This window comes from Rana temporaria, chromosome 2 (genome assembly GCF_905171775.1).
Source record: "Rana temporaria chromosome 2, aRanTem1.1, whole genome shotgun sequence".
In the NCBI taxonomy this organism is placed as follows: Eukaryota; Metazoa; Chordata; class Amphibia; order Anura; family Ranidae; genus Rana; species Rana temporaria.
This window is the reverse complement of record NC_053490.1, coordinates 266,464,693-266,488,183: the sequence shown is the minus strand read 5'-3', so window position 1 is coordinate 266,488,183 and position 23,491 is coordinate 266,464,693. Positions and strand designations below refer to the sequence as shown.

General features: G+C 41.9%; 1 protein-coding gene across 5 annotated transcripts in view; it reads right to left on the bottom strand.

The window, feature by feature from the left end:
* BCAS3 (BCAS3 microtubule associated cell migration factor) overlaps positions 1–23,491 on the bottom strand; it is a 1,469,256-nt gene that overhangs the window by 972,232 nt on the left and 473,533 nt on the right. For all 5 annotated transcript variants that reach the window (XM_040336914.1, XM_040336915.1, XM_040336917.1 and 2 more), the window contains exon 15: positions 3,953–4,217. In XM_040336914.1, coding sequence (XP_040192848.1) covers positions 3,953–4,217 — 265 coding nt within the window. The remainder of the gene's footprint in view (positions 1–3,952; positions 4,218–23,491) is intronic.

The following is a 23,491-nucleotide window of genomic DNA, read 5'->3' as shown; positions in this document are numbered from 1 at the left end:
AGACTTCAAAAACATTTAGGAATTCTGTAGCAGGAATAATCTCCTGTAACATCCCCTGACAAAGACCAGAGTGAACGGGATAAAAGGTGCACTCTGGTACTTCCGTCCTGGCCTCTCTGTGATGTCAGACACAGTACAATGACCACATCTGTTGTACTAATTGTTTACAGACAATGTCTGTTTCAGGCATACTGCATCCCGCATTAAATTTCATATTTGTTATATGAACTACTGACAAAAGCAAAATAGGATACTAAATACATGCACATGTATTCTGCATTCTGTCTGGATGCAAGTAGTGTGCTCTTGTCCCTAGAGCCTAACAGATCCATAGAAAAGATTTGACCTGTCACTGCATTACTATTAAAAATGTAGTTAAGGTCAGTAATAGTGTTAGAATGTGTAGGTGACTTAATCTAGTGAAATTATAGGTTCCTGATTCGAAATTACTCCCAATTACTGCACAGGGTAAAAATGTAGTCAAAAAAATAATATTCTAACCTACATCATTTGCAATTGGACACAGGCTACAATGTATGCCTATATGCAGCACCAAAAAGCCTCAATAATTCTGTACTGGACAATCCCACCCTTGCTACATCATCTTTAAGATCTCACACACAGGGGAAATTAAAGCTTTTATTACATTATGGAGCCTAAGGTTTTTTCCCCCAAGCAAGTTTATACTGCTTCTGCATGCTCAGAAGGAGAAATGGCCAAAGAAAAAAATGCAACACATGTATTCAGTAGTTGGGCTAGTTATAAATACAGTGATAATATATTAGGATGTTGTTTTTTTAAGGTAAAATTAGGTTACAGTATGTGGTTATTTCACATATGCAAATGCTTAGTGTTGTTTTTTCTCATATAATAATATCAACTGCAATCTAAAAACTGTAAAAAACGGTCTCAGTTCCACACAGAAACCTTACATTGATCAGCCATAACATTATGACCACCCACCTAATATTGAGTTTGGCCCCTCTTTTGCTAAAACAGCCCTGACCCATTGAGGCATGGACACCAAAGTAATATTCACATGAATGGCAGGACCCAAGGTTTCCCAGCAGAACATTGCCCAAAGCATCACACTGTCTCTGCCAACTAGCCTTCTAATACCACATCCTGGTGCCATCTCTTCCCCAGGTAAGTGATGCACATGCACCTGGTCATCCACATGATGTAAAAGAAAACATGATTCCTCAGACCAGGCCACCTTCTTCCAATGCTCTGTACTCCAGTTATAATGTTTATGTGACCATTGTAGAAGCTTTTGGCTATGGACATGGGTCACCAGGAAGAGTACAAGGTGGTCATTGGCATAAAAAACAGGATGGAAATTTGAACACAGGAAGTTATTTAAAGTCAGTGTGCTTTGTTGTGGGTGACACTGAAGTAGAAAGGAACAGGTATATAGTGCAGTCTGAGTATAAAGGTACTACATAATAATTTTATTGTGTATGAGAAAAAAAAAAACAATAACAAAACTAAGCAAAAATTACCTAAGTGGTTAACATCTGTAGAACACAAAGAATGTCTCAACTTATTGATCATATCCTCAAATCCAGTATATGTACCCAAAGCCTCCTCCTCTTACCTTTGTTCCCACTGCACTGGAGCACCCATCAAGGTTTGCCCTTATCCCCCCTCCTTTTTTTCAATTGAATGCTTAGTCATTATGACACCCGAATAGTTAGGCTAGTTTAGACCACATGGACCTATACACATATGATCTCATGCTACATGAGGGTAATGCTGAAAATTCACTTCCCACCGCAATACACACTATAGAGACCTCTGGACCTTACAGGTGCAGATTAATTGACAAAACTCTTGCCTTTAAACATGGATGCTTCCTTACTTAATATTTCTAACTACCCTTTATCCATGGTGTCCTCCTTTAAATATAGTGGCAAAAATAATTATCTGATCACCTGCAGATTTTGGAAGTTTGCCCACTTACAGTACAAATAAATTAAGGGTCTATAATTATCACAGGTGTATTTTAAATGAAAGAGACAGAATATCAACCAAAAATCCAGAAAAAAACACATGATACAAATGTTATTGCAGTTCAGTGAGTAAACAAATTATTTGATCCCCCTTTGGTCATGGCACTTCAAACTGCAGCCACAGAATGCAAGTCCATCATTATAAGGTAAGAAACAAATGATACAGAAAATAACTACACTAATACTTTGTTAAAATAACAAAAACATTTCAAAGTGTAAAACGCCTTTAGGAATAACTCCAGATTACTACTTCTACTGGTCCAAACCAACATGTATAAGCCAGGAAGTGGCCACCTGTACAGGCAAAAAAAAAAATACCCCATATACTATATATATATATATATATATATATATATATATATATATATATATATATATATATATATGCAGCTATGGAGCAAAAGAATGTCTGAGTCGCAGATGAGTTGCCAGTACCTCTAATAGCTACATGGCAGGCTTGGACAACATGGGTTTCAACGCAATCTAGTTCAATACAGATTTTAAATAAAGACTGTCTAGCCCTGTACACATGATCTGTTTGTCCGCTGAAAAATGACCGATGGACTGTTTTCATCTGACAAACCGATCGTGTGTGGGCCCCATCTGTTTGATTTCCATCGGTGTAAAAAAATAGAACATGTTTTAAATTTTTCACATGGATAAAAAAACAATAGAAAAATCAGATCGTCTGTGTGGAAGTCCATCGGACAAAAATCCACGAATGCTCAGAATCAAGTCGACGCATGCTCGGAAGCATTGATCTTCATTTTTTTTGGCTCTTCGTAGTGTTTTACGTCAACGCGTTTTGACACGATCAGATTTTTGACTGATGGTGTGTAGGCAAAACTGATGAAAGTCAGCTTCATCAGATATCCAATGAAAAAATCCATCGGATTAGATTCCATCAGATATCTGATCGTGTGTACAGGGCTTTAGAGCAGTGGTTCTCAACCTGGGGGTCAAATGAGGATTTGCCAGGGGTCACCAAAACCTGGGCTGTTCCTGAAGCCTACAGCCATCCAGTCAGCCTCTTCACAGCCGCCCATTTATTTCGGGGCATAGCTGGGGGGCAGGGACTGGTGAGGAATGTGAAGTGGGAGGGGCAGGAGGAGACCCTATCTGCTGATTTCAGCATAGGGGTCACTGCTACGAGAAATCACAAAGTCGGAGACACAGTGAGTAACACTATGTAGTTGCCATTAAAAGTCCCCACTACAGTTCTCAGATCAGCAGATGGCCTTGATCAAGAGAACCTAAGTTGGCTGATCAGAATGCTAGATGTCCATGGGTTAGGGGCGCAAATTACTTGTCTTACCTTGGGTGCTGACAACCCACGATAGTAAAATAATTTTACTGTTAGGGGTCCCCACAACTTGGGAAATTTTATCAAGGAGTCACGCCACTAGACAGGTTGAGAACCACTGCTTTAGAGTAATGTGTACAGTAATCATTTTAAAATACACAGGGGGTTTTGTGAAGCGTACAGTTTTAATATAATTACTGCTTACTGGAGTTCTCCTTTAATTCTCCAACTCATCTAAGCAGCCAAGATTGCTTTTGTTTTACTCTCCAAAGGGAAGAAGGAAGACAACAGTTTATATTTTAATATATCTGCAGCAAAGACTGAAGATATGAATAAAAACAGAACCTAACTTTTCCAGCATATCCACCTCAGTAAAGTATTTTGTCAAAGATTCTAAAAACTTCTGTACTGTAAAATGTGTAATTCTTAGACTCCTGAATATATAGTTTATTAAACAGATTTTGCATACATGAGTAAAAGTAAAAATATTTTTTTTCTGCTGACTGGTGTGAAAAAGAGCATTCCCAGCTGCATTTCAACATGGTTTCATTTAAATAACAAGTTACAGTAAGCAGTCACCACGAATACTGTGAATGCCCACCCATGTGGAATCTCCAGCCGCAGTGATACTACTCACCATGTAAAGGAGAGCCAGAAGGACTGCTGGACAAGCCTGGCACAGGACTGCAGCGGCCTCCTTGCTTTGAAGTCAGTTCCTGCTCAATCTCTTCCAGACCTGCACTCTTCTGAAATCGACTCATGCGGTTTACCACGCGGGGAGACATATGTGTCCGGACACATGGCTGACCACCATAGGGGTTTATTGGGAATACGTGGGAGGTGCCACGGAGGGTGCTCACCACTACCCATCGGCAGTCATGGCTGAAACAAATGTCTTGCACCTAGGGAAATGTAAAAGGGTGAGAGAATTAAAATTATACATATTATTAAAAAGATTAGCATTCTAAACTTAGAATAATATATTGCATTTTGTTTCATAATTTTAGTTTTTAAGGTAGACTGCTTTAAGCCTGAAGAAACAAAGAAAATGTACCTTGAGAGGTATGTATCAAGGGACTGACACAAACCAATAACCAAGGGTTTGTAGCTGTGTTCTCATTATTTTATTTGTATTATTATTTCAGATGCCATTTTAAGAACATTACCACCTATGTTTATATTGTTTATAGAATTCCTATGGTGCATAAGAACATAGTCACATGCAGAGTTACTATTTAACTGCAACCCACAACAATGAACTTCTCTTTTTTTTCTCTATGTTGGTTTGTTTAATATACTATTGGAGGTATTTTGTTACAATTGTTTAATATGTGCAAAAAGCACTTGATCTTGTCAGAAATTCAGAACTATCATGTGTCATCCCCACATGTCCTATGTTATTTCACAGAGCCCTCCTAGTTCTCATCTTGGACTACATTAGTCTTTATGTCGTGGTGATCTGAGAGTGGGAGTGATAAGGTAGTTAAGGAAGAGCTTCAGCCGAGTTCCAAAAAATTAAAAGTCAGCAGCGACAAAAACTGTAGCTGCTGACTTTGATTAAACAGACAGTCACCTGTCCAGGAATCCAGTGCCGTCCTCACCTGGGCTGGTTCTTCACTGGTCTTCTGGTCCCTTTTAATTGTCGGTTGTGACTTGTTGCGGCTTCACAGCCCGCTTCCCACTGCACATGTGCAAGCTGTTCTGTGCCCTGTGAATGGTCCCGCAGCCTTCTGGGACCTGTGGTGTGTCCCAGAAAGTAGTGGGTGGGTAGGCAAACTTCTGGTTGTGGGCGGAAGTAGGAGCGGGTACCTGCCAAAACTAGGTACCCCTTCCCAAAATAAAAAATATTTAAATTATGGTAGAGAAGGGGGAAGGAGGAAGAGCGGAATTTCCCCTTTTGGGTGAAGTTCCAATTTAAAGAAAAATACACAGGGAAGTGCTGACAACACTCAGTCCACAAAATGCTGTGCGTCAGCCCCTGACAGTGCTTAGGAGCTGAGTGTACTTCTGGCAGGTTAAGAGGTAATTTTCTGTATTTGCAGGGTGTTTAAAGGGATTTAATACAGAGAAATGTGCATATATTGCAAATATGTACTACCTATGCTTGTTTTGTTTATTTTTGCCTTGACATACGTTTTAAACACAAACTGACATTAATTTTACTTCAAATGGTAAAATGAACAGGAGACAAATGCACACACACACACAAAAATAAAAACTAGCATTAAAATAATGCAGACTTGTCCGTTAGGCTAAATGTACATGAGTGACACATAAGTGTCTTGCTCTTTTACCTTACTGGCTTATTTAAAACTTTTCTGTGTTCTCAGTATTCCGGTGTACATCTGTATTATGCCATTATCATTTCATTTACTTGCCAGAGCAGCTCATGCACTTTTCTTTCTACTATAAATAACACTAAAAAACACTTTCAGGAACTTAACCTTAAACTCACTACATACATTATTTTCTTATTTCCCACCTACAAAAACATTCTTATATTAGGTGTAGTAGTATACTGTATTGTGTCCTCAAGGGGAACAATCATGTATTTATGTCTGAAAAATAAAATTCTCTATAACAAAGACAATGTCAATTTTGGCACTTGTTTAAATGTGTGTTTTATCTACTGTACTGAAATTCACTCTGTAGCTGTGCCGGCCAATGTTTTCTCACACAAACAAGATTATATTTGAGAGTAACTGCCAATGGATTTGCCAAGTAGGCATTAATGTGTTTTCCTGTGTCCCGGACGTGTCTGTTCACACGTGTGCATAAGATGCCTTTTGATATTATTCTTCCAAAATTACAACAGTTAACAGTGTTCAGTTTACGTTTCATTGTATACTAAAATAGATACAGTATAAAGGTTTTTAAAGAAAAATACTATTTGAGGCTGGAATAAACCACACTTCATTGCCATTGCTTTTTTTTAACTAAATCTTAAAGACTGAAAGAGGTTATCAAATAACATTATTCTAAAAAGACTGCTTAACCAATAAGCAGCATGATACATTCAATAGATTTATTGGAATATAATAGCTGCACAGTGTATGTATACAAAAATGGAGCAACAGCTCCAGGATGAATATTTCTGTGAAAGATGCAAGCAGGTTGCCCTCCTGGAAGCTTACATTAGAGATCTGCAAGAGAAAATTACGACACTGAGCTCAACAGACAACCTTAAAAAGAGTATTATGCTTGCCCACCGTCCCACCCAGTGTATGTATATACAGTATACTTGCTTCTCCACAGGACGCAGTTATACATGGATCAGGCTGCAGCTGCAGCCATAAGCCTGGTTTCAATTGTTACAGCTGACAAATGGCTTTCAGGTAAAGGTTATCTGAGCAGCTTCACAGCCTCTCTATGACTTTTACAAGGCTCAGAAGGAACCTACAAAGCTGGAAAGAAAATGGGCTCACTTGTAAGAGATGATCTCTACAATTAAAATTGTAATAGCACATAAAATATCTGCCCAAAAACAGAAGGCATCTATGTATCATTGTATATACACTATTGTGGAAAAGTTTTAGGCAAGTGTTAAAAATGTATTTAAATTAAGAATGCTTTCAGATATAGAAGTGAAACTGTTTATTTTTATCAATGAATAAAATGAAAAGTAAATGAACAGAAGGGAAATCCAAATCAAATCAATATTTGGTGTGATCACCTTATGACTTTAAAACAGCATCAATTCTTCCAGGTACACTTGCACACAGTTTTTGAAGAAGCTAGGAAAGAATGAAAAGAGATGAAAAAAAACGACATTTTTAAAAATGTCATTTAAAATGACCGTGTGTGGGAAAAACGTTGTTTTATGTCTTCTGAAAAAAGTAGTTTTTTGTGTCATAAAAAAATGACCGTGTGTAGGTTAAAACGACGTTTTTAAACCCGTGCATGCTCAGAAGCAAGTTATGACGTGAGCTTGAATGGAACAGAGTGCCGCCGTACGTGCTGAATGTAACCGCTCTTTGCTAGAGCATTTTGAAAAAAATGATGGTGTGTAGGTAACATAGTTTTTTAAAATGAAGTTTGAAAAACATCGTTTTTTTCATGCTAAAAAATGATGGTTTATTTTCATCACAAAAAACGACCGTGTGTACGAGGCATCAATGTAGGCTTGAAACCCTTCTATCTTTTTATGTAATCCCAGACAGACTCGATGATGTTATGATCAGGGCTCTGTTGGGGCCAAACTATCAATTGCTTGTTCTTCTTTATGCTGAAGATAGGTCTTAATGACATTGGCTGTATGTTTGGGGTAGTCGTCCTGCTGCAAAATAAATTTGGGGCCAATCACACGTCTACCTGATGGTATGGCATGATGAATAAGTATCCACCTGTATTTCTCAACATTGATTCTGGCTAAATTTCCAACTCCAGAAATGGAGCCCCAAACTTGCAAGCAAACTCCACCATGCTACAAATGTTGCCTGCAAATACCCATTATTGTGCTGCGCTCCAGCGAACAAATCTGCTACAGGTAAATATTTCCAATTTTGACTTATCAATCAAGAGCACATGCTGCCATTTTTCTGCACCCCAATATCAATGTTTTTGTGTATAGTTGAGCCACTAAGCCTTGTTGCCATGTCAGGGGCATGGCTTTTTGGTCATTATTCCTCCATGAAGACCACATCTGGCCAGACTTCTAAGGACAGTAGATTGGTCCACCTGAGTTCCACTGGTTTCTAACAGTTCTGTCCTGATGGCACAGCTGAACATCTTTTGAGGTCGAATGGGAAGTTATTAGCATGATGTGTCTTTCATCTGCTGCATTAAGTTTACATGGCCAAGTGTGTCTACGGTCTTCAACATTGCCAGTTTTATTGTGCTTCTTGAAAAGTTCTTAACCACTTCAATACAGGGCATTTTGACTCCCTTCCTGCCCAGGCCAATTTTCAGTTTTTAGCGATGTGACGCAACACTGTACCCATATGAAATTTTGATGATTCTGTATGCATCGCTTTAGCTGACAATGCGTGCGACGTTGTACCCAAACAAAAATTGACGTCCTTTTCCCCCCACAAATAGAGCTTTCTTTTGGTGGTATTTGATCAATATTTTTTTTTTTTACTTTCTGCCTTAATAAATATCCCAATAAAAAAAAAAAAATCTTCCTCAGTTTAGGCCAATATGTATTCTTCTACATATTTTTGGTAAAAAAAATCGCAATTAGCGTATATTGATTGGTTTGCACAACAGTTATAGCGCCTACAAAATAGGGGACACATTTATGGCATTATTATTATTATTATTTTTTTTTACTAGTAATGGTGACAATCGGCAATTTTAATCGTGACTGTGGCATTGTGGCAGACATATCGGACACTTCTGACACTATTTTGGGACCATTCACATTTATACAGCGAACAGTGCTATAAAAATGCACTGATTACTGTATAAATGCCATTGGCAGGGAAGGGGTTAACACTAGGGGGCGATCAAGGGGTTAAATGTGTTACCTAGGGAGTGATTCTAACTGTGGGGGGAGGGGACTGACTGGGAGAGGTGACTGATCGGTGTTCCTCTGTAAAAGGAACACACAATTTGCCTCCACTTCCCTGACAGGACGTGGATCTGTGTGTTAACACACAGATCCACATTCCTGCTGTGTGACAGGCAATTGTGTGTGCCCGGCAGACATTGCGGACCGCCGGGTACGAGCATCGGCTCCCGAGTGATGCAGTACGCGCCCCCCCTAGAGGGCCGGGAACTGAGTTTCCTGCGGCCATCATATTACTATGGCTGGGTAGGGAAGTGGTTAAACAGGACATCTTTAATCCTAATCTGTTTTGAAATCTTTGCCTGGGAGAGACCTTGCTGATGTTTCTACCTTGTGTCTTGTTGATGTGCTCAATCTTGCCATGGTGTATGACCTGTGGCATGAAACTGTTGTCTACAACTTCACCTTAGTGGCAGAGTTTGGCTATTCCTCGCCCAGTTTAAAACCTCCTACACAGCTGTTTCTATTTCAGTTAACCACTTGCTTACTGGGCACTTATAACCCCCTCCTGCCCAGGCGAAATTGCAGCTTCCAGGAACTGCGTCACTTTAAATGACAATTGTGCAGTCGTGCGACGTGGCTCCCAAACAAAATTGATGTCCTTTTTTTCCCCCACAAATAGAACTTTCTTTTGGTGGTATTTGATTACCTCTGTGGTTTTTATTTTTTGCGCTATAAACAAAAAAAGAGCGACAATTTTGAAAAAAAAAAAATCAATATTTTTTTACTTGTTGCTATAATAAATATCCCATTTAAAAAAAAAATATATATATATATATATTTTTTCTCAGTTTAGGCCGATACGTATACTTCTACATATTTTTGGTAAAAAAAAACAAACGCAATAAGCGACTGGTTTGCCCAAAAGTTAAAGCGCCTACAAAATAGGGGACATAAGTATTATTATTTTGTATTATTTATTTTTTACTAGTAATGGCGGCGATCTGCGATTTTTATTGGGACTGCGACATTATGGCGGACACATCGGACACTTTTGACACATTTTTGGCACCATTCACATTTATACAGCGATCAGTGCTATAAATATGCACTAATTACTGTATAAATGTGACTGGCAGGGAAGGGGTTAACACTAGGGGCGAGGAAGGGGTTAAATGTGTAGCCTAGTGAGTGTTCTAACTGAAGGGGGAGGTGACCGATCTGTGTCCCTATGTACAAGGGACACAGCATCGGTCTCCTCTCTCCCTGACAGGACGTGGATCTGTGTGTTTATACACACAGATCCACATCCTTGTCTGTGTAACTGCTGATCGCGGGTGCCTGGCGGACATCGCGGCCGCCAGGCACGCGCATCGGCATCTCAGTGATGATGTGGCGGGCGGGCGCGCGCGCCGCCCACGCGCCCCCCAGTGGCTGAAGGCCATATATACACGGCCTCCCAGCAATTGGGATCTACACTGCGGCCGTAGAAAGTTGGTTAAGTTAATGTGTTTAAACTTACATATAAAATTGATGATCATTAGCACATGTTAGCTATAATTGGTTAATCTTACATCCGACTCTAATTTTACTAAATGCCTGACTTTGTGCAACTATACAAAGTATATAAAGTGATAGTGCTTTTGCGCTAATATGGACCCTTAATGAATAAAACCCTAAACAAGGTGTAACAATAAGGTGCTGCAAAACCTGAAGTGTTTACAATACACACAAATATATAAATGAGATAAAATGGGGTTCCGCGCATCCTAACACGCAGACATGGTGAAAAATAGTAATAAGTGATGACAAAGAAGAGAGCAAAAAAGCTCAATGAAATCAAGTGTTAAAGGTGAAAAAACGTCCAAAAATCAGAATTCAAAATAAAGTCGCTGGAGTTGAATCAATAACCATGATAAAGTGTCCATAAATAGGATGAAAAAAATAAAAATAAAAAGTGGTGATCAAATAATAGTTCAAAATGTGCATAAGCTGCCAGAGAAATGGAACTAATGTGATCTCAGAGCAATCCAATAAGAAGTGTTGCCAGACGGGTATAATGCTCCCTCTCTGGGCTCCCGGGACTCTTACCTCCACGCAGATAATAAAGTGCATCCACTATTGGTATCACTGACAATCCTCCGTATGTAGACTCCACCAATCCTCCTTAGACATCCATGGCTGGATCCTCAGTCCGTCCAAACAGTAATCGTGCCCAAGAAGAAAGCAGGGGAAACAAAAAACAGAGGAGGGGACTCCAATCGTGAAGTAGTAAACACAGGGAGATTTTAATAGAGGAAAAAACCTGCGCTTACATTCGATCTAAAATCATACAGCAAAGAAATTTCAAAACGAGCGGCGTTTCAAGCGCCTGTATACGTCACTCCAGGTGTACGTCCTCCCGTCCAATCCCTACGCGTTACGACACGTGTCACGTGTCTTCATCTGGGGAAGACACGTGACACGTGTCGTAACGCGTAGGGATTGGACGGGAGGACGTACACCTGGAGTGACGTATACAGGCGCTTGAAACGCCGCTCGTTTTGAAATTTCTTTGCTGTATGATTTTAGATCGAATGTAAGCGCAGGTTTTTTCCTCTATTAAAATCTCCCTGTGTTTACTACTTCACGATTGGAGTCCCCTCCTCTGTTTTTTGTTTCCCCTGCTTTCTTCTTGGGCACGATTACTGTTTGGACGGACTGAGGATCCAGCCATGGATGTCTAAGGAGGATTGGTGGAGTCTACATACGGAGGATTGTCAGTGATACCAATAGTGGATGCACTTTATTATCTGCGTGGAGGTAAGAGTCCCGGGAGCCCAGGGAGGGAGCATTATACCCGTCTGGCAACACTTCTTATTGGATTGTTCTGAGATCACATTAGTTCCATTTCTCTGGCAGCTTATGCACATTTTGAACTATTATTTGATCACCACTTTTTATTTTTATTTTTTTCATCCTATTTATGGACACTTTATCATGGTTATTGATTCAACTCCAGCGACTTTATTTTGAATTCTGATTTTTGGACGTTTTTTCACCTTTAACACTTGATTTCATTGAGCTTTTTTGCTCTCTTCTTTGTCATCACTTATTACTATTTTTCACCATGTCTGCGTGTTAGGATGCGCGGAACCCCATTTTATCTCAACTATACAAAGTAGGTGGGTGTAAAAATTTATGCTGGTTTGAAGGGTAATCACACCAAATGTTGATTTTTCTTCTGTTCACTCACTTTGCATTTTGTAAATTGATACACAAATAAACAATTCAAATATATTTTTGAAAGCATTCTAATGCCGCGTACACGTGATCGGAATTTCCGACAACAAATGTTCGATGGGAGCTTGTTGTCGGAAATTGCGACCGTGTGCAGACTCCATCGGACATTTGCTGTCGGAATTTCTGACAACAAAAATTTGAGAGCTGGTTCACAAATTTTTCGACAAAAAAGTTTTGTTGTCGAAAATTCCGATCATGTGTACACAATTCCGACGCACAAAATTCCATGCATGCGCGGAATCAAGCAGAGGAGACGCACTGCCTTTTGAACTTAATTTTCCTTGGCTTGTTGTACATCTTGTACGGAACTGCGTTTTTGACGTATGCAAGTGTATGTGTATGCAAGCCAACATCCTTCGGAAAAAAATCCATGGTTTTGTTATCGGAATGTCCGATCGTCTGTACGCGGCATTACTTTAAGCATTTCTTCACACCTGTCTAACTTTTGCACAGTGACTACAGAAAAGGCAGAACTTATTAAAACATCAGTTTTGTGTGTGAATCACCCACTTGTAGCACTGCCCCCCATAGGGATTGCTGAGTATAGTCTTCCCTAGGTCTCCCTCTGATTATATAGCAGCCAGACACTTGGGTATTCGTACACTATCACCTGCACACTCTTCCGCTCGTTATCCAAGGTTAAGTCTAGGAGATTTTTTTTTTTTATATTTATTGGTAGAATTTGGATAGGAGAAGGGATTTGTGGGATACTTCAACTTGAACTATGCACAAACAAAAACAACTTTGACTTGGCCCCATTAAATTGAATAAGTCCTTTGCTTGCTCTGGCAGCAGACTTGATGCACCACTTTTCTTCAGGACACTCACCAGTATGCCCTTTGGCTGACACCTGTCCACTGACTATTCTGTATCTCCCACCCAGAAACTTGCATTGTATTGGCTGCTTTATACTATAGACTTCTGATCTGGGTTGTCCTTACAATGAGGTAACCTGAGAATTGTCTCAGGTGGTACTTTGTTTAGTCGTGTAAGGGGGCAGCAGCCTGGGTAGCAGGTTGGTTGTGCTTTTTCTGCAATATCTATGTCTGCCTGCTACAGCCTCCCCCTTCATTTTTACAGTGACATTTATCATGTTCTGCTCATCTGTGCTGAATCCCAGATCATAGGCAGTATACAACCGTCACAGTTAGGCTAGCAGGCATTAAGCATGTTTGACGGGCTGAACAGTCTGTCCCTGGCTGCTAAGCATTACATATTTACCGCTCTGCTGAGGGTGCTACGTGTGAAAGCATCAAGCAGTGCAGTATCCCGCAGCTCAGCTGGATGCATGCACAAAAAGTACAAGAGAAGTGAACCACCTTCAGACAGATACAGCTTAAAAAAGTCTGTGGCTTTCAGGGTGAGCAGCATTGAAAGAGGGTGGCAGGGGACACAGAGGTGAGCAGTGTTGAAAGAGGGTAGCAGGGAAAGCAAGATTAAGCAGTGTTAGAGAAGGGTGGCAGGGAATACAGAGGAGCGGTGTTGAAAGAGGGTGGCAGGGGGTTTAGGAGTAAGCAATGTGGAACAGGGCTGCAGGGATGAGTCTCAGTGTTGAAGGTGTGAGCTTGCACTTTCTCAGAAGCTGGGTTTTGGACTGTTAGGAGGCACCAAAGTCCCCTCACTGCCTGTGGCATTGGAGTGATCACATTGATTACAAGCGTGGTACAGAGACTAGGGGAGTCAGCAGCCATACCATGGTTGAGTGGAGAAGGGGTACATCGAGTGACACACACCTATCACTTTAAAGGGGTTTTAGCTGGATATTTGTGCTGCTTTTCTAGTGCCTGCTATGTATATTTATTGACCTACCTATATTTGGCCAGCTAAACTGATACATAAATAGTTTTAGAAATGAACAACACCTCCCAAATATGATACATCTTCCTATATATACTGTACTGTATAGTGTTTTTAAATTACATGCAACAGTGTACATATGTACACTACAGTATGTGCTGTGTAAATTGTTGGTACTCTATAAATGCCTGCTGCAGGGGGCGCCATGTCATGCTTTGCCTCATGCAGTCAGAAGAAGGCCCCTGGAGCTGCCTAATAAATGACTTTAAAAACCTGTGTAGTGTGTTTTTTTTCTTGACACGGTTTTCCTCCAGGTGAATGAGAAGGGGGTACCTTGTACCCCATACTCATTCACCTAGGGTCGGGGGCCAGGATCTGGGGGCCCCCTTATTAGAAGGGGGCTCCCGGATTCCGATAAGCCCCCCACCCGCAGACCCCAACAACCAACGGCCAGGGTTGTCGGGAAGAGGCCCTTGTCCCCATCAACATGGGGACAGGGTGCTTTGGGGTAGGGGCCGCAGGGCACCACTCTGCCCCAAAGCACCCCCCCCCATGTTGAGGGAATGCGGCCTGGTACGGCTCAGGAGGGTGCTCGCTCGTCCCCACTCCTTTCCTGACTGGCCGGGTGGCGTGCTCGTATAAGGGTCTGGTATGGATTTTGGGGGAACCCCCACTCCGTTTTTTTGGCGTAGGGGGGTTCCCCTTACAATATATACCAGACCTAAGGACCTGGTATGCTCCTGGAGGGGAACCCATCCCATTTTTTTTTAAAAAAAGTTGGTGTGGAGTTCCCTCTCATGATTCATACCAAACACAGTGCCTGGAATTGGCGGGAATCCAAGTCGGATCCCCGTCGCTTCTTTCTCGCGCTTGCTGTAATGTGTTTTTCCTTTTGCAGCCAGCGCGAGATGTACAGCACCCTGTCGCCGAGAACCAGCGCAATGCGATCACGCTGGAAACACATTTTTGCGGGCAGGTACTGTATGAAATAAAGCAGACCTCAGTTAAATTAACACAAACTGATAAATATTTTCATACAAGATTTACACAAGTTTTACATATTTTCCAATGGAATTAAAAACATTTGTATAATTCGGTAGAATAAGCATAGAGGCAGGTTACACTATATTAATAATTAAAGTAGGAATACTGTTTGTTCCAGTAGGTGATCACACATGTTAAGTGGGGGTCATGGTCTGAATGTAATATTCAGACCATGACCCCCACTTAACATGTGTGATCACCTAGGGCCAATAATAACAAATTGCCAGTGCTGGTTACCTGCCTCACATTTCTTGTTTATGTTTGTGCCTGGACGTGTCTTTTCAGCTTTCTGCAAATATTGTATATCACAACAAGCACTTATGCCGCGTACACACGGTCGTTTTTTGTGATGAAATAAAACAAAATTTTTTATCATGAAACAAAACAACGTTTTTCAAACTTCATTTTAAAAAACGACGTTACCTACACACCATCGTTTTTTCAAAATGCTCTAGCAAAGCGTGGTTATGTTCAGCACGTACGACGGAACTCTGTTCCATTAAAGCTTGCGTTATAACTTGCTTCTGAGCATGCGCGGGTTTAAAAACGTTGTTTTTAACGTCGTTTTACCCACACACTATCATTAAATGACACAAAAAACAACGTTTTGAAAAACTACATAAAAAATTGAAGCATGTTCGAATTTTTTTTTTGTCGTTTTTCAGAAGACATAAAACAATGTTTTCCCCACACACGGTCATTTTAAATGACGTTTTTAAAAATGTCATTTTTTTTTCATCACAAAAAACGACCGTGTGTACACGGCATTAGAGTATCCAATCAATGCTTCGTACAGATTATTCAGAATGACCAATACAAAGAACAGGACTACACAACTAATATGACCTGAAATGTATAGTTGTCAAATAAACAAACGTTGCTGTGTGTAATATTTTATCATCATTTTACAAAATGATGCCCATTCTTTTCAAGCACAAATACAGCACATTAAAATGTGGGCTTGTTAGCTTACATCCACATAACATGAACACAGCTTTTAATAATCAGCAATATGGTATCATCTACAAGCCATCAATATCTTTAACTTACTATGAAAACCAATCTGCCAGGCTTTAAAGACTTGCTTTAATCATGAGTTACAGATCAAGAGGTACATAACCTGTGTAACCAATACTGACCTGGAAATGGACTGATGAAAAGACATTCTTAGCAATCAGAAAACACAATTGCTGTATGCGCATAGTCCTAAATTAGGCTCTCCTGACATTTCCAAAATTAAGCATTTGTAGATGCAATAACCAAACTCCCACTGACATTTGTTATATGGGACTTCTAGGGTGAGCTACATTCCATATTATAATAAATATAAATTAGCCATTCAATGTCATAATATGTACATAATTCATCTTTCTGATACGGTTTTAAAGTGCTTTCACACTGAAAGCGCCTGGGCGTTGGCGGTAAAACGCTGCTATTTTAGCCGCAATTTGCTGTTGTTTTTGCAGCACTTTTCGGCCACTGGCCACTTTTAACCTCCATAAGTGGCCGCAAAAGGTTTAAAAGCGCCCGCAAAGCGCCATTTTGGGCAAGGGCGCTTTAGGAGCGGAGAATTCACCACTCCTAAAGTGATGCAAAGAAGCTGCTGGCAGGACTTTTTTGAACGCCCTGGTGTAGCATACCGGATTTCTAATGCAGAGCTGCAGCAGCGGCGTGCACAGCGTGGCCATCGGGGATCCGAGTTTCTGGTGCAACTTACCGGTAATGCAGAGCAGCGCAGTGGCGTGCACGGCACCCGTGTGCTCCCCTGGGGGCGCGCAGTGCGGTGATCTGGGCTGAGGCTGTTCACCTGGATACAGCCCAGCCCTAATAAGGGTAAAGAGCCAATGAAATTGGGTCTATACCACGTGACCGGTTGTGTCCAATCACAGCCGGTCACTAAATGTAAACACAACACTGTGTGTGTAACTTACTGTTGCTGTTCTCCTCTTCCCACACAGATCCAGTGTGAGGAGGAGATCAGCAACAGTGAGTTACACATCTGTAATACACTACATAAGTACCACTGTGCCCAGACTGCCCCCCCTAAATAAAGAGTACCTGTCATCAGGAATACCTGCCACCTCACCAGAGTACCCGCCACCTGACCAGAGTACCTGCCACCAGAGTACCCGCCACCTCACCAGAGTACCTACCACCAGAGTAGCCGCCCACCTCACCAGAGTACCCGCCACCTCGCCAGAGTACACGCCACCTCGCCAGAGTACACGCCACCTCACCAGAGTACACGCCACCTCACCAAAGTACACGCCACCTCACCAGAGGACCAGTCCATCAGGAGTGCCTGCCACCAGAGTACCACCACTTAACCAGAGTACCCGCCACCTCACCAGAGTACCTTCCACCAGAGTAGCCGCCACCTCACTAGAGTTACCGCCACCTCACCAGAGTACCTGTCCATCAGTAGTACCCGCCACCAGAGTACCCGACACCTCACCAGAGTACCCGCCACCAGAGTACCTGCCACCAGTCCATCAGGAGTACCTGTCCATCAGGAGTACCCACCACCAGAGAACCTGTTTTCAAAACTGTAATAGGTGGTTGAGAAATGAGATTAGAACGCCTGACGGTGCTACTTCAATGTTGGGCCTTTATGTGGCCAGGCTACGTAAAAGTTTCACACATGTGGTATCACTATACTCAGGAGGAGTAGCAGAATGTATTTTGGGGTGCCATTGCAAGTATGCATGTGCTGTGTGAGAGAAATAACTTGTTATGACAATTTTGTGCAAAAAAAAAAAAACCCCCCCCCCCCCCCAAGAATTATGGGGAACAAATACAACTTAAAAAAACTCACCATGCCTCTTACTAAATACCTTGGAATGTCTGCTTTCCAAAAAGGGGGTAATTGTACTTTCCTGGCTTGTTAGGGTCTCAAGAAATGAGATAGGACTTCAGTACATCAGGTGTGATCAGATGTGATAATTTTTCAATAATTTGCACCATAGCTTGTAGACTCTATGGGCCAGATTCATATACCTGCGCTGCGGCGTAACGTAACTCATTAACGTTACACCGCCGCAACTTTTCAGCGCAAGTGCTTGATTCACAAAGCACTTGCCTGCAAACTTGCGGCGGCGTAACGTAAATCCGTCCGGCGCAAGCCCGCCTAATTCAAATGGGTCGTGTACCATTTAAATTAGGCGCGTTCCCGCACCGAACGTTCTGCGCATGCTCCGTTAGGAAATTTCCCGCCTAGCTTTGCGCGAAACTACGGCGCCCCTACTTGTTTTTTGAACGACGACGTGCGTTACGTTCTTTCGTATTCTCGGACGTCTTACGCAAAAAAAAAAAAAATATTTCATTTGACGCGGGAACGACGGCCATACTTTAACATGGGACGTCTAAAGATAGGCCAACAAATAGCAGCTTTAACTTTACGCCAGAAAAAGCCGACTAGCGACGACGTAAGCGAATGCGACGAACGCGCGTACCTTCGTGGATCGCCGTAAACAGCTAATTAGCATCCCCGACGGGGAAAACGACGAGGACTCCACCCAGCGGGCGCCGAAGAATTACACCTATGATCCGAAGGTGTACGAAGCCGTACGCCTGTCGGATCGAAGCCTAAAGCAGTCGTAACTTGTTTTGAGGATTCAAAACAACGCTACAACGCGGCAAATTTGAAAATACGCCGGCGTATCTGTAGATTTCAACTGTGAATCTGGCCCTATAACTTTCACAGAGACCAAATAATATACACTTTTTTTGGTTATTTTTACTGAAGATATGAAATAGTATACAATATGGCCCAATGTTATGAAGAAAAAAGGACTTATTTGCAAAATTTTACAATACAAACTAAAAAAGTGTTGTTTTTTTTTTCAAAAATGTCTCTCTTTTTTCGCTTATATTGCAAAAAATAGAAAACCCAGCAGTGATTAAATACCACCAAAAGAAAGCTCTGTTTCTGAGAAAAAAAATGATAAAAATTTGGTTTGGGTACAGTGTAGCATGACTGAGTAATTGTTATTCAAAGTGTGAGAGCGCTGAAAGCTAAAAATTGGTCTGGTAAGAAAGGGTGTATAAAAGCCCTGTATTGAAGTGGTTAAATGAAGGAACATCTTCTAAAGGCACAAAATATCTTCTCAAGCCTGAGATGGTAGCAGGGCCGATCCGCCCTATACGCTGACTACGCAAGCTGCGTAGGGCCCCCGAGAATACACAGGGCCCCGCCGCTAGAGGTCTGCGGCCGGCGGAGATGATGTCTTCGTCGGCCGCCATTTTCCCGAAGACCAGGCCAGAACGAGAATAGAGCCCTGCCAAAATAGAAAGAGAGCTGCGGCGCTGCCCACCCCCGCCCCTGGTCTGTCTGTCATCTGTGACCTGTTGTGGAAAGGGGTGGCAGGTGGGCGGTGCTGCAGCTCAATTTCTATATTGTAGCTGGCCGGCTCCGCCTCTAATTTGTTCCCTCTTGCCTCTGCCTTCAGTTATGGCGGCGGAGACACCACTGCTGAACTATAGAAGGGCTCCAAAGGGGCAAAGGGGGGGGCACCTAAAATGTAAGGAGGCACTCCGCTGGGGACACCTGAAATGTAAGGAGGCACTCCGCTGGGGACACCTGAAATGTAAGGAGGCACTCCGCTGGGGACACCTGAAATGTAAGGAGGTACTCCTCTGAGGACACCTGAAATGTAAGGAAGCACTCCACTGGGGACACCTGAAATGTAAGGAGGCACTCCGCTGGGATACACCTGAAATGTAAGGAGGCACTGCGCTGGGGACACCTGAGATGTAAGGAGGCACTCCGCTGGGGACACCTGAGATGTAAGGAGGCACTCTGCTGGGGACACCTGAGATGTAAGCACTCCGCTGGCTGGGGACAGTGACATCAGAGCTCCCACTGATTCTGCATTATGGTGAGTTGAATGATTTCATTTTATATTACAATGTAATAAGAGAAATAATGCGCTTCAATCATCCTGACACCATAACAACCATGGTGCTGGGATGATTGAGGCGCTAACACCAGGTGTTTGGAGTATCTTTATCTGCTGATTGTTAAACTTTCTGGTATACACATATTGCTATTGTGGTGTAGAATCTGGGCCTGCTGTCCCTCCATCCCTCCTTTTTTACTTCCCCTCTCTCTTTCTTCTTTTGTTTCTCCCTCCATCCCTCTTTCATCTCGGACTCTAACCACACCCCTTTGAGTCACGCCCTGTTAAGCCACGCCCAATATTATGCTTAAACCACACCCGTTGTTCACGGGTCAGGTAGAGGGCCCCTTAGCAGAACTTTGCTTAGGGCCCCAGGGAGGTCAGGATCGGCACTGGATGGTAGGATCTACTATCAGAACAGTCTACGATTTAGTGAATTATTTTTCGAACAAATATAGTTTAGCAATGATTTTTTGAGGTGAGAAAATATTTTCAAGCATACTCTAGTCATTGTAGATTGCTCATTCTATTTGTTCATGAATAGGAGAAAGTCTTCTAGTAAACAAACAGGCTTGGAAAGATAGAGGAGACTCAAGTGTAACTATGATAAAGCTTTTGCACACAGCAGAAGTGAGCATGCCTATATTGGCAAGCATTTTGCATAAAGCCAGGGTATCGGGTAAATAAGAGCCTGGGGCTGAGAAAAATTGTGCTGACTCCTCTAGCACCAACCGCAGGTCCTCTGTCATAGTTGCAGGGAAATTAACCTTGGTTAGATAGGCCAATTGTTGTGTGCCTGGGATATAGCTAGAATCAGACACAGATACTGGTGTTAAAACAGTGTCTGCATCGGTACAACGGAAACATTACTCTGAGGCCGCGTACACACGGTCGGTCCAAACCGATGAAAACGGCCTGAAGTCCAGTTTCATCGGTCCAAACCAACTGTGTGTGCGGCCCATCGGTCCGTTGTCCTTCAGTCAAAAATTTTAGAACTTGCTTTAAAATCGAACCGATGGACCACTGCCCGATGGGTCCAAACCGATGGTTAGTACACAAAAGCATCGGATCAAAACCCGCTCGGTTTTTGAACTGATGGTGTGTACGCACATCAGACCATCAGGCCACTTCAGCTGTGAACCAATGAAAACGGTCCTTCGGACCATTCTCATCGGTTTGGATCGACCGTGTGTACGCAGCCTGAGAGGTTTGAGTTTGTTGTAAACCTTCAGCAGAGAGAATGTTTGCCTGAACTGCAGTTGCCTCATGCCTGGTTTGTGTTATTTCTATCATTAAGAACATGGGGTAAGCTTGTCCACAGGTACCCAGTTGTCAATCTTCCTGTAGAAAAGTTTGTGTTGCAAAAGGACATTATAAGGGTTCTGGTGGCAAAAATGTAACCTGTGGTGTGGCGTAACATCTAGTCATCCACCTAGGATTAGGCTCTGATTGATGGAGTTTTAAAAGTTTGCATAGTCTCCCTGTGCATGTGTGGGTTTCCTCCGGGTACTCTGGTTTCCTCTCACATTCCAAAGACATGCTGATAGGTTAATTGGCTCCTGTCTAAATTGGCCCTGGTATGTATATGTATGAATGTGAGTTAGGGACTTTAGATAGTAAGCTCCTTGAAGGCAGGAAGTGATGAGAATGTATACAAAAAAAATGTATTTTGACAGGGCTTTATATCTGTAATAAATAAATAAAAGTTTACACACCCGATAAGTGACTAAAACCAAACACATTCCTGGTTTCTTGATAGTTTTTCATAGTACAAACCTGCTGAGCTATAGTACATGTAGTATTACAAGGGTTCACTTTTGCCTTGATCCACAGACAATTCTGAAAGAATGAGCATTTTAAACTTAATATGTAACATATTCCTAATGCTGCACAAGAGGAATGTGTACATAACACTTAGGATCTGATAAATTAGCTGTTTACACAAACCTCTTGTGTAACCTAGTATGCAAGAATCTCTATAGCTGGAATATTTTCAGACAAAACTGGAAATACACATGCGACTCCAGCTGTGTAGAGGGATTTGGGAACCAGTTCTGATCAAACAGACATTGGTAAAGTATTCTTTGAAAATATTATAAAAAGATGCAAGAAAGACAGGTTAAAGTGATACTATAGGTTTGAATATTTTATTTTTTTAAATAACAAACATGTCACAATTACCTCCACTGTGCAGCTCGTTTTGCACAGAGTGGCCCCGAACATTCTCTTCTGGGGTCCCACGGCGGCTCTCTCGGCTCCTCCCCGCATCAGATAACGCCCTCTGGGAAGCGTTCTCCCAAGGGGGTTACCTTGCGGAAGCGCTCCAGTGTCCAGAATTTGGCGTCCATAGCCACTTAAGCCCTACCATCTGCTGCGCCTACTATGCAGACTTATTCAATTTATTCCTAAAGAAGACATAGCAGTAGTGGTGGGAACAATTGTTAACTCCAGACTTGACTATGCTAATGCCCTTTACCTCGGACTCCCAAAATACCAAATCACTCGGCTGCAAGTCGTTCAAAACACGGCCGCCAGACTTGTGACTGGGAAAAAACCCTGGGAATCAATCTCACCTTCACTGAGAAGCCTTCATTGGTTGCCAGTAAAAGACAGAATCACTTTCAAGGCACTCTGTCTGACACATAAGTGTATTCTGGGAAATACCCCCCAATATCTATGCAAAAAACTAAAAGCCCACAACCCCAATCGCGTTCTGTGATCCACCAATTAAAATCTACTCCAGATACCCAAAGCCAGATACAAGTCCAAAGGAGAAAGAAGATTTGCGGTCCAAGGACCTAGACTATGGAACTCTTTACCAACCAGCATTCGGTTGGAGGAGAACCACTTGGCTTTTAGGCGAAAGATCAAAACCCATCTCTTTTGAGGACAAAGGAGAAAGGGACAACGAGCGCCCAGAGGCGATTCAGTTTGCATGTTGCTGCGCTATAGAAGTTTCTCACTCACTACGTCGCTTTAACTGACAATTGCATCGTCGTGCGACGTGGCTCCCAAAAAATAAATAAAAAATACATCCTTTTTTCATTTGTTAACCTCTGCGGTTTTTATTTTTTTGCGCTATAAACAAAAATATTGTGATATGAGTATTGAGAAAATATGAGTGATTTTGAAAAAAAAAACAATATTTCGTACTTTTTGCTATAAAAAATAATCCCAATTTTTTTTTTTTAAAAGCTAATTTTTTCTCAGTTTAGGCCGATATGCATTCAACATATTTTTGGTAAAAAAAAAATTGCAATAAGTGTATATTGATTGGTTTGTGCAAAAGTTATAGCGTCTACAAAATAGGGGATAGTTTTATGGCTTTATTATTATTTTTTTTTACTAGTAATGGTGGTGATCTGCAATTTTTATTGTGACTGTGACTTTATGGCGGACACATCAGACAATTTTGACACATTTTTGGGACCATTGTCATTTTACAGCAACCAGTGCTATGACAATGCACTGATTACTGTGAAAATGGCACTGGCAGTGAAGGGGTTAACCACTAGGTGGCACTGAAAGGGTTAAATGTGTCCGAGGGAGTTATTCTGTTAGGGGGAGGAGCTACCAGTGACACGTCACTGATCACTGTTCCCGATCACGGGGGAACAGTAGATCAGTGACATGTAACTAGTCAGAACAGGGGAATGCCTTGTTTACAAAGGCATCCACCTGTTCTGCCTTTGCTGACCGCAATCGC